The following is a 14,915-nucleotide window of genomic DNA, read 5'->3' as shown; positions in this document are numbered from 1 at the left end:
AATGTTAGCGTACATCACTTTAAAGATATTTCTGAAGTCTCTCTTTTTCTCTCAAATAAAAAAAAATCAGAGTGACTAAAAGTCCAAAACGTATGAAATATTAGACAAAACAAAGCAGAAAATCTTTCAAAACAATTGATTTATTATAATCCAGGCTGGAGCTCAGTCGGTGTTACAGCTTTTGAATGTTGAACCTTCCTGCAGGTGTTCGTCACCTGAACACATCATTCTGACTAAACCGTGAATCTCATCCCTCGATGTTGTTTCTTCACTTCACTTCCTCCTGGATCGACGTTGACTGTGTCGTATCATGTGTCACATTATGAACTTCCTGTTGTGTTTGTTGTTGCATCAATATAAGCTCAAACTTCATATTGTGAATTCTCTGGTTTTTACACTCATAAGACTTCATAAAACCTTCATTATTTTAGTTACGGTGCTGTTTCTTAACCTCTCTGTACGGTGTCGATATATTTTGCTACAAAGCTTTTTGCATGTCGACGTTCATTTATTCTCATCCAGTTACTTCCTCAAAATGAAAACTGAGGAGACAAAACTCAGATGGTGACTGACAAACCAGATCAATATTAGACATCACATGGAAATATTTATATTTTGCTGCAGCAGCTACATATCAGAAAACTTCTGTTATCTATTAGTCGCACAGTAGAGTCACTGACGGTTAAAAATGAAGAAAAACTGCAAATTGACGATATCAATTACTTAAAAAAGATGATAATATACTGTAACATCTACAACTAGACACTGAAAAGGCTATAAGTTAAAACAAGATGATTGAAATGGCACAGATTATTGCATATTCAAATGTTAATGATAATATTATTCGCACAAAGTTTGTTGTGCAACACATATTCAACACATATTCACATATACTCGTATAAAGCACAAAGAGCCTTTATAATATAATTTCCGACTGGTTAAAACACCTTGATGCATGAAGTGGAAGTGGAAGTGGAAGTGCCGTGTTGTGCAGTAAAGTGTCGGTGTGTCGTACGTGGAGTAAACATGACAAACACAGTGTTAAGCTCTAGAACCGTCTCTGCTGTAGCTGTAACGTCTCCTCATGTATTTACATTTCTGTGTAGCTACATGTGTTTTAACTCCTTTAGAGTTTATTTAGTCTTAACACCTCTCTAACAGTCTCTCACTTCCCTCCACTCCCTCTTTGCTTCTACTAATACAGAAAGCTTCTGAGAAGTTAAAGGAGGAGGAGAGGAAGAGGATGGCCGAGATACAGGCCGAGCTGGACAAACAGAAGCAGCTGGCCGAGGCTCACGCCAAGTCTGTGGCCAAGGCCGAGAAGGAGGCTCAGGAGCTGAAGCTGAAGATGCAGGACGAGGCCAGTAGGAGGCAGGATGTCGCCGTGGACGCCGAGAAGCAGAAGCAGAACATCCAGCAGGAGCTGCATCATCTGAAGAGTCTGTCCGACCAGGAGATCAAGTCCAAGACCCAGCAGCTGGAGGAGGCGCTGGTCAGCCGGAGGAAGATCGAGGAGGAAATCCACATCATCAGAATCCAGCTGGAGACGACCATAACGCAGAAGACCGGCGCCGAGGCCGAGCTGCAGAAGCTCCGAGACCGAGCCGCTGAGGCGGAGCAGCTCAGGAAAGCTGCTCAGGACGAGGCCGAGCGGCTCCGCAAGCAGGTGACCGAAGAGACTCAGAAGAAGAAAAACGCAGAAGACGAGCTGAAGCGTAAATCTGAGGCAGAAAAAGAAGCCGCCAGGCAGAAGCAGAAAGCTCTGGACGACCTGCAGAAATTCAAACTGCAGGCGGAGGAGGCGGAGAGACGCATGAAACAGGCCGAGGAGGAGAAACTGAGGCAGATCAAAGTCGTGGAAGAAGTGGCACAGAAGTCGGCCGCCACGCAGCTGCAAACCAAATCCATGTCGTTCAACGAGAAGGCGACAAAGCTGGAGGAGTCTCTGAAGAAAGAGCAGGGCACCGTGCTGCAGCTGCAGGAGGAGGCTGAGAAACTCAGGAAACTACAGGAGGAAGCCAACAAAGCCAGAGAGCAAGCGGAGAAAGAGCTGGAGACATGGAGGCAGAAAGCCAACGAGGCCCTTCGCCTGAGGCTGCAGGCCGAGGAGGAGGCCCAGAAGAAGAGCCAGGCTCAGGAGGAGGCCGAGAAGCAGAAGCTGGAGGCCGAGAGAGACGCCAAGAAGAGGGGAAAAGCTGAAGAAGCTGCTCTGAAGCAGAAGGAGAACGCTGAGAAGGAGCTGGAAAAACAGAGGAAGTTTGCCGAACAGATCGCTCAGCAGAAGCTCTCTGCAGAGCAAGAGTGCATTCGCCTGAAGGCCGACTTCGAACACGCCGAGCAGCAGAGGGGTCTGCTGGACAACGAGCTGCAGCGGCTGAAGAACGAGGTGAACGCCGCCGAGAAGCAAAGGAAACAGCTGGAGGACGAGTTGGCCAAAGTCAGGGCAGAAATGGACGCTCTCATGCAGATGAAGAAACAAGCGGAGAAGGAAACGCTGTCGACCTCGGAGAAGAGCAAACATCTTCTGGAGTCTGAGGCGCTGAAGATGAAACAACTGGCAGAGGAAGCAGCGAGACTCAGATCGGTGGCTGAGGAGGCGAAGAAGCAGAGGCAGATCGCGGAGGACGAGGCGGCACGGCAACGAGCCGAGGCCGAGAAGATACTGAAGGAGAAACTGGCCGCCATCAACGAGGCCACGCGTCTGAAGACAGAGGCAGAGATCGCCCTGAAAGCTAAAGAGGCGGAGAACGAAAGGCTGAAAAGACAAGCCGAGGATGAAGCTTATCAGAGGAAGCTGCTGGAGGACCAGGCTGCTCAGCATAAAAAAGACATCCAGGAGAAGATCACCCACCTGAAGAGCTCGTCTGACACTGAGCTGGTGCGACAGAAAACCATCGTGGAGGAAACTCTGAGGCAGAAGAAGGTGGTCGAAGAAGAAATCTACATCATCAAGATCAACTTTGAGAAGGCGTCAAAGGAGAAGTCGGATCTGGAGCTGGAGCTGAAGAAGCTGAAGGGCATCGCAGATGAGACGCAGAAAAGCAAAGTCAAGGCTGAGCAGGAGGCCGAGAAGCTGAAGAAGCTGGCAGCAGAGGAGGAGAAGAGGAGGAAAGAAGCCGAGGAGAAGGTGAAGAGGATCACGGCAGCAGAGGAGGAGGCAGCCAGACAGTGCAAAGCCGCTCAGGAGGAGGTCGATCGCCTGAAGAAGAAAGCTTCAGAAGCAAACAAACAGAAAGACAAGGCTGAGAAAGAGGCAGAGAAACAGGTTGTTCTGGCCAAAGAGGCGGCGCAGAAATGCATGGCTGCCGAGCAGAATGCTCAGGATGTCCTCAGCAAGAATAAAGAAGACGTCCTCGCTCAGGATAAGATGAAAGAGGAGTTTGAGAAGGCCAAGAAACTCGCACAAGAAGCTGAGAAAGCCAAAGAGAAAGCGGAGAAAGAGGCGGCGCTGCTCCGCCAAAAAGCACAGGAGGCTGAAAAACAGAAGAAAGCAGCGGAGGATGAAGCTGCTAAACAAGCCAAAGCTCAGAAAGACGCAGAGAGGCTGAGGAAAGAGGCGGAGCAGGAGGCGACCAAACGAGCAGCGGCCGAGGCAGCGGCTCTGAAGCAGAAGCAGCAGGCCGACGCGGAGATGGCCAAACACAAGAAAGAAGCAGAACAAGCACTCAAACAGAAATCTCAGGTGGAAAAGGAACTGACTACGGTCAAAGTGCAGCTGGACGAGACCGATAAGCAGAAAGCAGTGTTGGACGAAGAGCTTCAGAGAGTCAAAGGTGAAGTCAACGACGCTGTCAAACAAAAAGCACAGGTGGAGGACGAACTGTCCAAAGTTAAGGTGCAGATGGACGAACTGCTGAAACTTAAGATCAAAATCGAGGAGGAAAACCGGCGCCTGATGAAAAAAGACAAAGATAACACGCAGAAACTACTGGCAGAGGAAGCAGAGAAGATGAAGAGTTTGGCAGAGGAAGCCGCCAGACTGAGTGTGGAGGCCGAGGAAACAGCCAGACAGAGGCAGATCGCTGAGGCCAACTTGGCTGAACAGAGGGTGTTAGGAGAGAAGATGCTAAAGGAGAAAATGCAGGCCATCCAAGAGGCTAGCAAACTGAAAGCCGAGGCAGAGGAGCTGCAGAAACAAAAGAACCAGGCACAAGAAAAGGCTAAAAAGCTACTGGAGGACAAACAACAGATCCAGCAGCGCCTGGACAAGGAGACGGAGGGCTTCCAGAAATCACTTGAGGCCGAGCGGAAGAGGCAGCTGGAGGTTTCAGCCGAAGCAGAGAAACTGAAACTGAGGGTGAAGGAGCTGAGTGACGCTCAGGCTAAAGCCGAAGGGGAGGCCAAAAAGTTCAGGAAACAAGCCGACGAGGCCAAAACTCGCCTTCAAGACACTGAAAAGCAAACTTCAGAGACTGTGGTGCAGAAGCTGGAGACCCAGCGGCTGCAGAGCACCAGAGAGGCCGACGACCTGAAGAAAGCCATCGCCGAGCTGGAGAAAGAGAGAGAGAGGCTGAAGAAGGAGGCAGAGGAGCTTCAGAAAAAATCCAAAGAGGTAGGAAGTAACACAGATTATAGAAGCTGAAACACTATCCTGCTAGACACTAACTAACTGTAGACCAGTGAGCACATAACACAACATTTCATGTAAATTGCAGTGACTTAAATTAACATCCAGCAATTTACCTGAATGTCCATCACATCACGACATATACAGAAATGAAATGGTTGCAGTATTTGCATTTCGTTGAGTCTGTTAACCAATTATATCCAGGAGATGGTTAGTTTAGCATAGCATAGCATTTTGTAAATGAAACAGGAGGAAACATCTAGTGCATCTCTGTCCAGTTTACTTTGTTTTGTGTGGATTAAAGAAACATCACAACCTAAACTGACACAAATGGGGTCATCTGGTAAGAGTTTGTAGATGTTTTATCACAGAGTGCGTTTGAAACCCATTCATTCTCAAATATTCTGTCATTGTCTTACCTATGGGACCTTAAGAACTACCTCGAGGACCCTTGGACGGTCCCTGGACCACACTCTGAGAACCACTAACTAAGGGACCTTTAATGGTTCTAGTAGGTGTTACCTCTGGACAGAGCCAGGCTAAGCTATATCCCCCTGAGGCCGGTCTTTATGCTAAGCTAACCAGCTGCTGGCTTCAGCTTCATATTTACATTTTAGTCATGAGTCATATTGATTCTGTCAAAGCCCTTCCAAGAAAACAATTTAGTATTTCAAGAATGGTTGAGCTATTTAATGATTTCTTGAAGGTAATACAGTGACTGACTGATAGCTCATCAATATTACACTGTTTCTTTTTTCCGTACAGATGGTCAATGCCCAACAAGAACAGATTGAGCAGCAGAAAGCCGAGCTCCAGCAGTCGTTCCTCACAGAGAAGGAAGTGTTGCTGAAAAGAGAAAAGGCCGTAGAGGATGAGAAGAAGAAACTTGAGAAACACCTGGAGGATGAGGTGAACAAAGCCAAAGCTCTCAAAGAGGAACAAGAGCGTCAGAGGAAGCTGATGGAGGAGGAGAAGAAGAAGCTTCAGGCAATCATGGATGAAGCCGTAAAGAAGCAAAAAGAGGCTGAAGCAGAGATGAAGAAGAAGCAAAAAGAGATGGAAACGCTGGAAAAGAAAAGGCTTGACCAGGAAAAACAGTTGGGAGAGGAAAACAAAAAGCTCAGAGAGAAACTTCAGAATCTGGAGGTCACCTCCAAACAGGCTGCATCCAAAACGAAGGAAATCGAAGTCCAGACTGACAAAGTTCCTGAGGAGCAGTTAGTCGCCATGACAATGGTGGGAACAACAAAGAAAGTTTTCAACGGCTCTGTTGAGGTGGATGGAGTGAAGAAGGATGGAGAATCACCGTTTGCATTTGAGGGAATAAGAGAGAAAGTTCCTGCTGAAAGGCTCCATGACATTGGCATCTTAACCAAAAAGGAGTTTGACAAACTGAAAAAGGGCAAAGTCTCCATGGAAGAACTTGGGAAGAATGACAAAATAAAATCATGTCTGAAGGGTCAGAGCTGTGTCGGAGGCGTGTTGACTCCATCCAAAGAGAAAATGAGTGTCTATCAGGCCATGGCGGAGAAGAAGATCACTCCAAACACTGCAATGATGCTCTTGGAGGCTCAAGCAGCTGCTGGTTACATCGTAGATCCAGTGAAAAACAAACTCCTCACTGTAGACGAAGCCGTTAAGGATGAGTTGATCGGCCCTGAGCTCCATGACAAGATGCTCTCTGCAGAGAAAGCAGCCACTGGCTTCAAAGATCCCTACACTGGAGCCAAAATCTCTCTCTTTGAGGCCATGAAAAAGGGACTTATTGAAAAGGAGCAGGCCACCAAGTTCCTGGATGTACAGCTTGCAACAGGTGGCATCATTGACCCCATCAACAGTCATAGAGTGCCCCTGCAGACCGCCTACAAACAGGGTCAGTTTGACGCTGACACGAACAAGAAGCTGACTGATCCCAGTGATGATAGCAAATTATTCATTGACCCTAGCACTCAGGAGCAACTCACTTACAAACAGTTGCTGGAGAGATGCACCAAAGATGCAGAGACAGGCCTGCTGATATTACCAGTGACTGAGAAAGCTGCTCAGAGTGAAAGAACATTCACAGATTTGGAGACTAAAGAAGCGCTCAGTAAAACAACTGTCAATGTGCCTTTTGGAAAATTCAAAGGAAGAACTGTCACCATTTGGGAAGTCATCAATTCAGAGTATTTTACTGAAGAGCAGAGGCGGGAACTGATTCGTCAGTACAAGACGGGCAAGATCACAGTGGAGAAGATCATCAAAATTGTCATCACTGTTGTGGAAGACAAGGATAAAAACAATGAAAATGTGTTTAATGGTTTGAGGGCTCCAGTCTCTGCCAATGAACTGTTGGAGTCTAAGGTTATAAACAAGGATTTGTTCAACAAGTTGAGTAACGGCAAGATAACAGTTAAAGAGATGGCTGAGATGGAAGCCATCAAGAAAGCACTACAAGGAACACCGAGTATCGCTGGGCTGTTGAATGAACCAACCAAGGAGAAAATGCCCTTCTATGAAGCCATGAAGAAAGAATTACTATCACCAGAAACTGCAATGAACCTTCTTGAAGCTCAAGCAGCAACTGGGTTTCTCATTGATCCTGTCAAAAATGAGAGGGTCCCTGTTGATGAGGCTGTTAAATCAGGTCTTGTAGGCCCAGAACTGCATGAGCGACTTCTGTCTGCAGAGAGAGCCGTCAGCGGCTACAAAGATCCATACACAGGGAAGAAAGTGTCTCTGTTTGAGGCCATGAGCAAAGGCCTCATCAAGAAAGACCAAGGTATTCGTCTGCTTGAGGCTCAACTCTCGACTGGTGGAATTATAGACCCTGTTAAAAGCTACCGCATCCCACATGAACTTGCCTGCAAGCGTGGATATTTTGATGAGGAAATTGCCAAGACCCTGAACAAGAACACTGATGAAACAAAGGTCTTCTATGATCCTAACTCACAAAAGGATGCCACCTACGCACAGCTCATGGATAAATGTGTCCCAGACAAGGAAACTGGGCTCCTGCTGCTTCCCCTCTCAAAGAAGCCAAAGAAAGACAAACAGATTACAGAAGCAAAGACAAAAGAGGCTTTGAACCAGGCAACTATGGAGCTGGAGTACGGACCCTTCAAAGGACAAAAAATCACAATTTGGGAGATCATCCACTCCAAGTACATCACCGAGGAGCAAAGAATAGAGCTGATTCGACAGTACAGAATGGGGCAGGTGACAATAGAAAGGCTGATAACGATTGTAATAACAATGGTTGAAGAGGAGGAGAACAAAACAAAGGAAGTTTCCTGTTTTGAAGGCCTCAGGGCACCAGTCACTCCCAGCTCGCTGCTTGATTCCAACATCATTGACAAGGCCACATTCGATCAACTCCAACAGGGTAAAAAGACGCCCAAACAGGTCAGTGAAACTGATAAGGTCAGGAAGTACTTGCAGGGCACAGACCGGATCGATGGCATCACGATGGAAGATTCAAACGAGAAGTTAAGCATATATCAAGCTATGAAAAAGAACGTTTTACAACAAAACACTGGGCTTGCACTGTTAGAGGCTCAAGCTGGAACTGGTTTCATAACTGATCCGGTCAAAAATCTGAAATACTCTGTGGACGATGCCGTGAAGGCTGCAGTCGTTGGCCCAGAGCTTCATGAGAAACTTCTCTCAGCTGAAAAAGCAGTGACAGGATACAAAGATCCATATACAGGCAACAAGATTTCTCTGTTTCAGGCGATGAAGAAAGAGCTTGTACTGAGAGAGCATGCAATTCCTCTCCTGGAGGCTCAGGTCACTACAGGAGGGATCATTGATCCAGTCAGCAGCCATCGTGTTCCCAATGATGTGGCCATTCAGCGCGGCTACTTCAGTAAACAAATGGCCAAGTCCTTCAATGAACCTGCAGGTGACGTAAAAGGCTTCACCAACCCCAACACCAATGAAAGTGTAACTTACAAGCAGTTGCTGGAGAAATGTGCAAGAGATCCCACATCTGGTCTGTGCTACCTGCCCCTGTCAAAGGTTGAAGCTCCTGCTCCTGTTGAGAAATCCTATCAGTACACAGAGGAACAAGCTGAAACAGATCTCGCCAACACTCAAATTGATGTCCCCCATAAGAGTTTTGCTGGAAAGAGCACGAACATTTGGGAAGTCATGAACTCTAATATGCTTCCAGAACCAGAGAGGCTCCGCCTCATGGAGCAGTATCGCTTGGGACAAATCACTAAGGAAAGAATAGTCTACATCATCATTGAAATCATTGAACAAAGAGAGACTCTGAAGATAGAGCAGAGCATGTCCTGTGATGTCATCAGAAGAAGAATCACCATTGAGGAGCTCTACAGTGCTCGAATCGTCGACTTGCACACATACAACCTCCTGAAGCAAGAAAAGATGACGATCCGTGAGGCGATGGAAATGCCCTCAGTGAAACAGTACCTCTTTGGTACCGGTTGTATTGCTGGAATCATGTCAGTCAATCCACCAAAGATCAGCATTTACCAGGCTATGAAGAACGGACAGATTAAGCCTGAAGTTGCTTTGAATCTCCTGGAGGCCCAGGCGGCAACAGGTTTTATGATTGATCCGGTGAAAGATGAGCTTCTCACAGTTGATGAGGCTGTGCGTAAAGGACTGGTGGGCCCTGAACTCCATGACAAGCTCCTCTCTGCTGAAAGAGCAGTCACAGGATACAAGGATCCATACAGTGGGAAAGTGATCTCTCTCTTCCAGGCCATGAAAAAAGACCTGATCTCTGAGGATTATGCCTTGAGGCTTTTGGAGGCCCAGAATGCCACTGGTGGATTAGTGGATCCTGAGTACTACTTCCACCTCCCCATAGACGTGGCCATGCAGCGTGGATACATCAATAAAGAAACTCTTGACAGAATATCTGAACCCACTGGGGATGTGCGAGGCTACATGGATCCAACAACAGATGACAAGCAGTCCTATTTCCAGCTACTGAGACGGTGCAGGGTTGATAAAGAAAGTGGTTTGCGGCTGCTGTCACTGGCAGACAGAAGACTTCTCTTCAAAGGTCTCAGAAAGCAAATTACTGTGGATGAGCTGCTTCGTTCACAGATCATTGACCAGAAGACCTACAACGAGCTCACTGAGGGAATCATCTCAGTGGAGGAGGTCAGCAGAGAACTGAAGAAATACCTAGAGGGTACCAGCTGTATTGCCGGTGTGTACGTAGAATCGAGCAAAGACCGTCTGTCTATCTACCAAGCCATGAAAAAGAACATGATCAGACCAGGGACTGCCTTTGAACTTCTTGAGGCCCAAGCTGCCACAGGATACGTCATCGATCCCATCAAGAACCTGAAACTGAATGTCACAGAAGCCGTGAAAATGGGTGTTGTCGGCACAGAGTTTAAAGACAAACTCATCTCAGCTGAACGAGCTGTCACAGGCTACAAGGAGCCTTACACTGGCAAGACCATCTCACTTTTCCAGGCCATGAAGAAGGGCCTCATCCTGAAAGATCATGGCATCCGCCTGCTAGAGGCTCAGATTGCTACTGGTGGGATCATAGATCCACAGGAGAGTCACCGACTGCCAGTTGAAGCAGCGTATGAACGCGGCCTCTTTGATGAGGAAATGAATGAAATCCTCACTGACCCCTCTGATGACACAAAGGGCTTCTTTGACCCCAACACTGAGGAAAATCTCACCTACCTGCAGCTGATGGAGAGATGTATGATAGACCCAGAAACAGGCCTTGCTCTTCTGCTGTTGAAAGAAAAGAAACGTGAGAGAAAGACTTCCTCCAAGTCTTCAGTTCGCAAACGCAGGGTCGTCATTGTCGACCCAGAGACTGGCAAAGAAATGTCTGTGTATGAAGCTTATCAGAAGGGGCTCATTGATCACCAGACATACCTAGAGCTTGCAGAACAAGAGTGTGAATGGGAGGAAATCACCATCACCTCATCTGATGGAGTTGTGAAGTCCATGATCATCGACAGGCGGTCCGGTCGGCAGTATGACATCGATGATGCAATCTCACGCGGCCTGATTGACAAGTCGGCTTTGGATCAGTACCGAGCAGGAACTCTGTCCATCACAGAGTTTGCTGACATGTTGTCTGGAAACATGAGTGGCAGTAGATCACGTTCATCCTCCTTCGGCTCCTCCTCTTCGTACCCGATGAGCCCGGTACCTTCCATAAAGACACCAGCAACCACCTGGAATGATCCCACAGAGGAAACCGGCCCTGTAGCTGGGATCTTGGACACTGAAACACTGGAGAAGGTGTCTGTCACAGAGGCCATTCACAGAAACCTTTTGGACAATATAACAGGTCAAAGGTTGCTGGAAGCCCAAGCCTGCACTGGAGGCATCATCGACCCAAATACTGGAGAGAAATTCCCTGTTACTGATGCGATGAACAAAGGGCTTGTGGATAAGGTAATGGTGGATCGCATCAGTCTGGCCCAGAAGGCCTACAATGGATTTGAAGATCCTCGAACCAAAACCAAAATGTCAGCTGCCCAAGCCCTGAAGAAAGGCTGGCTGTACTACGAGGCCGGACAGCGATTCCTGGAGGTCCAGTATCTCACTGGTGGTTTAATTGAACCAGACGCCACCAGCAGAGTGTCCATAGACGAGGCTGTGAAGAAAGGCACCTTAGACGCACGCACTGCACAGAAGCTGCGAGATGTTAGCGCGTATTCCAAATACCTCACATGCCCCAAAACCAAGCTGAAGATCTCCTACAAGGACGCTATGGAAAGAAGCATGGTAGAGGAGGGGACTGGTCTACGGCTGCTCGAGGCGTCCTCTCAGTCCAGCAAAGGCCTCTACAGCCCCTACAGCATCAGTGGGTCCGGTTCTGCCACTGGGTCCCGGTCCGGCTCAAGAACTGGATCCAGGTCTGGCTCCAGGAGAGGTAGCTTTGATGCTACAGGATCAAGCTTCACCACAACCTTCTCATCATCTTCCTCCTACAGCCCCTCAAGCTACGGCCGTCGATACTGAGAAGTCGGAGTGATTTTCTAAGGGAAGGATTCACTATAAAACCACAGTGCTCACCAGATGCCTAAATCCCAGTGGAATAAAAAGTTCCTTTATTCTGCTCTGCATGTGGTCGCTACAGAACTTTTAATATTTAATTTTCTACAAGTTGCATAATTTTGATTTTTGTATATTTTACATTTTAGTTGTTTATTCTCTCCTATCAGACTTTCTGGTTACTGTACTGTAAGAACTTAGAGTACACCACAGTGTACATGATCTTTTTTTTTTTAAGTTCAAATTCATAAGCATTTACTGAACTTGAATTCATTTACTTCCAATATTGTGTTACACTAACTGAAAGTGTTCATGGCCATTAGTCTAACTGAACCAAACTGAGTGTATAGACAAGCTCATTTTCTCTACATGTATATTTCTGAATATTAACATAAAAGCATTTAAAAAGAGCAAGAGAGAGAGATAAAGCCACTCTGCAGAGCAGAATAATGAGTCTCCTGGATCTGATTAAGACTTAATAAGACAACAACGCCAAGCTTCAAGATCTTTTCTCTCCTCGGCTGCACTGCTGCATTTACTCCAATATCTGAGCTCCACTCCATCCACTACTGTCTGTTTTAAACCTGGAGTTACAGCAACATGCTAACCTTGTGAAGTGACTGCAAACAGCGACCATCCTCAAACGGAAGGAATATGTAGCCTGTTATGACCATTGACCACCCTCCATCTGACACCTCTGGACTTTACACACCCAACCTCAACACCCAACACAATCAAGTCCCTGCCTTTCTGACGCCTCAAGAAGGTACGTGAAGAGATCATTTAAAGGGATAGTTCAACATTTTGGCAAATTGGCCCATTGCCATAATCCCTATAGTCATAGCAGTAGGTTTGTTACCTTTATTTGTCGGTGCAAGCTATTTTTAGAACCGCCGAGCTGCTCAGAGCTACGCTACGGAGGCTCATGAGATTTCTTGGTTTCCCTCATCAAACTCATCAAATACACAATCCAACAACTCCACAACGCTCTGGTGGACAAGTTGTGACCTGCACATTCACCACGCTTTGACATAATAACAGAGCGTTACGAGACGAGACGAGAGTTTTTCATCAAGCAGTCTCTGTATTTCCCTCTAAAACAACTCTGTCTGGTAACGTTGTGTTATTATCTCATAGCGTGGTGAATGTGCAGGTCACAACTTGTCCACCAGAGCGTTTTGGAGTTGTTGGATTGTGTATTTGATGAGTTTGATGAGGGAAACCAAGAAATCCCATGAGCCTCCGTAGCGTAACGAGCAGCTCACGGCTCTGCTCCGCCGTTCTAAAAATAGCTTGCACCGACGATTAAAGGTAACGAACCTACTGCTAAGACTATAGGGATTATGGCAAAGGGCCAACTTGCCAAAATGTTTAACTATCCCTTTAACTTCACATCTGTTTCTTTGTTTGTGTCATTTAGTCTAATGTTTGAATGTTGACTTTCTCCGTTTCAGGTTTTGTCCTCACGGTTCATCTCATCTCCACCTCTCATCTCCGCAGACGTCTTCCAGAGACCCGTGGCATTGATTTGGACTGTGATCTTTATTGTAATCAATAATCGTTTTATGCAACAGAACAGAAACACACTCATACCATGTCCTGTTAGCAATAGCATCCTTTAACAGTGGACCATTTTGAACCGCGCATCTAATCTTGAACTCATGTAAAGGCCTAAACCATGCTTTGAAAGTGCCTGCAAAATACTGATTAACACTTTATTAGGATGCTGAATATTATGGGAATTTGCAGTGGTTCCACTGTAAACTGACTGATGCATGACTGAAGGAGCAAAGCTACCCATACTGGTATGATTACTGTGTTATCAGGTAAAAGCCTTTTTACTGTCCAGCTACAGTATGTCACAATCTAATGTAACAATAATAATAACAGTTTGTTTCTGTGTGTAGTCAAACAGGGCTAAAGTGTATGGTCTGAATGTTTAACAGCAATTTGCATTAATTGAATATTCTGCCCTTCACAGACAGGTAATGTATGTACTGTATATTGATGATTATATAGAGCACTACTGCTGAAAGCCATTAATTAACATTTCGTTGAGAAAGATCTTTAAGCTTTGCCACCAGACCCAGTATTTGTATTTTCCACACGTACGTATAGTTAGTTTTGATTTTAATTCTCCTTTGTAAAGCGACACATCTGATCTATATCATTTTATTTTCGTACTCGATATTTCTGCTTTGCATGATTTACTCACATTTAAAAGGTGCAAAAACGAAATAGTTGTATTCATTAAAGCTTTTGTTTTACTATTACGTTTCAAAAGGTTTGAAGGATGTATTTTAATGAGGGTTGTCAAGCCTTGTTTAAAATGGTGTATTTATAATAAAACGGTGACAAGGAATTTTATTGTAACACCTTACGCAATGTAAATAAACATGGAAATGAATTTCTTTTTCTCTGAAGTTTATTCTTTGACATTCTGACCAATTACTTCATTTTTTAAAAATATAATTAGAATGGATCTTAATTAGCAGTTAAGTCACATTAATAAGTGTTTTATTTGTCCAGTGAGGCTAAATTTCATAATGTTTAAATAGTAACATAGATTTGATTTTATTGTAGATTTTCACTCAGCTATATGCACCTCTAAAGACTAATGTGAGTCATGTTTCTCTTTTTTTACCTACTTGACCTTTAACCTTCCACAGAACTCCTATTATTATGTAATTACTAACATGTATATCTATGGATGATTTTAGGTGTATTACAAAGAATGCAGTTAGGAGGAGTTTAATCGTTTTTCTGGAGTGAACGGTGTGTGAGTAGGCGATCTGACATTTTGTTTATTATCTTGTATGGGCTGCTACCTTGGCCAGCTCTCCCTTGTAAAAGAGATTTCTGATCACAATGGGACTTCCTGGTTTAATAAAGGTAATTAAATAAAATCATTATCATCACTATTATTATTAGTAGTAGTTTATTCGATCTTTTACACAAATCGTTTTCAGTTGAGCATCAATCACAATCAGTCATAATTACAATCCTTAGTTCAGCTAAATTCATAAATAGATCGAGAAGGTGCAGCCTGAAGCTATCCAGCTCATTAGTTCAGTAAAACCATTAGAGCTCTTCATGGTTTCAGAGTCATAGAAAGAAACAAGTATCCAATAATTAACAAATGAAGCCAAAAAATGACATAAATAAATCATTCATATAAAACCATGGCATAGACTGTTAATAAAAAGGCTTAATGCATTGACCATGGAAGTGTTATATCATCACATTATAATAACATTATTTTTTATTATAGATCCATGTCATAGACTGTTAGTAAAAAGGTTAAATCCATAGTATTATATTGTCATTATTATTATTATTATTATAGATCCTTGGC

At 45.1% G+C, this 14,915-nt stretch overlaps 1 protein-coding gene across 7 annotated transcripts in view; it reads left to right on the top strand.

Moving 5' to 3' along the window:
- Window positions 1–13,967, top strand: part of pleca (plectin a) — a 165,450-nt gene extending 151,483 nt beyond the window's left edge. For all 7 annotated transcript variants that reach the window (XM_085790727.1, XM_085790726.1, XM_085790725.1 and 4 more), the window contains 3 exons: window positions 1,205–4,552; window positions 5,333–12,326; window positions 13,015–13,967. In XM_085790727.1, coding sequence (XP_085646853.1) covers window positions 1,205–4,552; window positions 5,333–11,527 — 9,543 coding nt within the window. In that variant the 3' untranslated portion in view covers window positions 11,528–12,326; window positions 13,015–13,967. The remainder of the gene's footprint in view (window positions 1–1,204; window positions 4,553–5,332; window positions 12,327–13,014) is intronic.
- The last annotated feature ends 948 nt before the right edge of the window (window positions 13,968–14,915 follow it).

The sequence above is a fragment of the Trachurus japonicus genome, chromosome 11 (assembly GCF_045865225.1).
Source record: "Trachurus japonicus isolate A0001 chromosome 11, Traja_1.0".
NCBI lineage: Eukaryota > Metazoa > Chordata > Actinopteri > Carangiformes > Carangidae > Trachurus > Trachurus japonicus.
The sequence above is the reverse complement of the archived record's forward strand: the minus strand, read 5'-3'. Positions and strand labels throughout refer to the sequence as shown.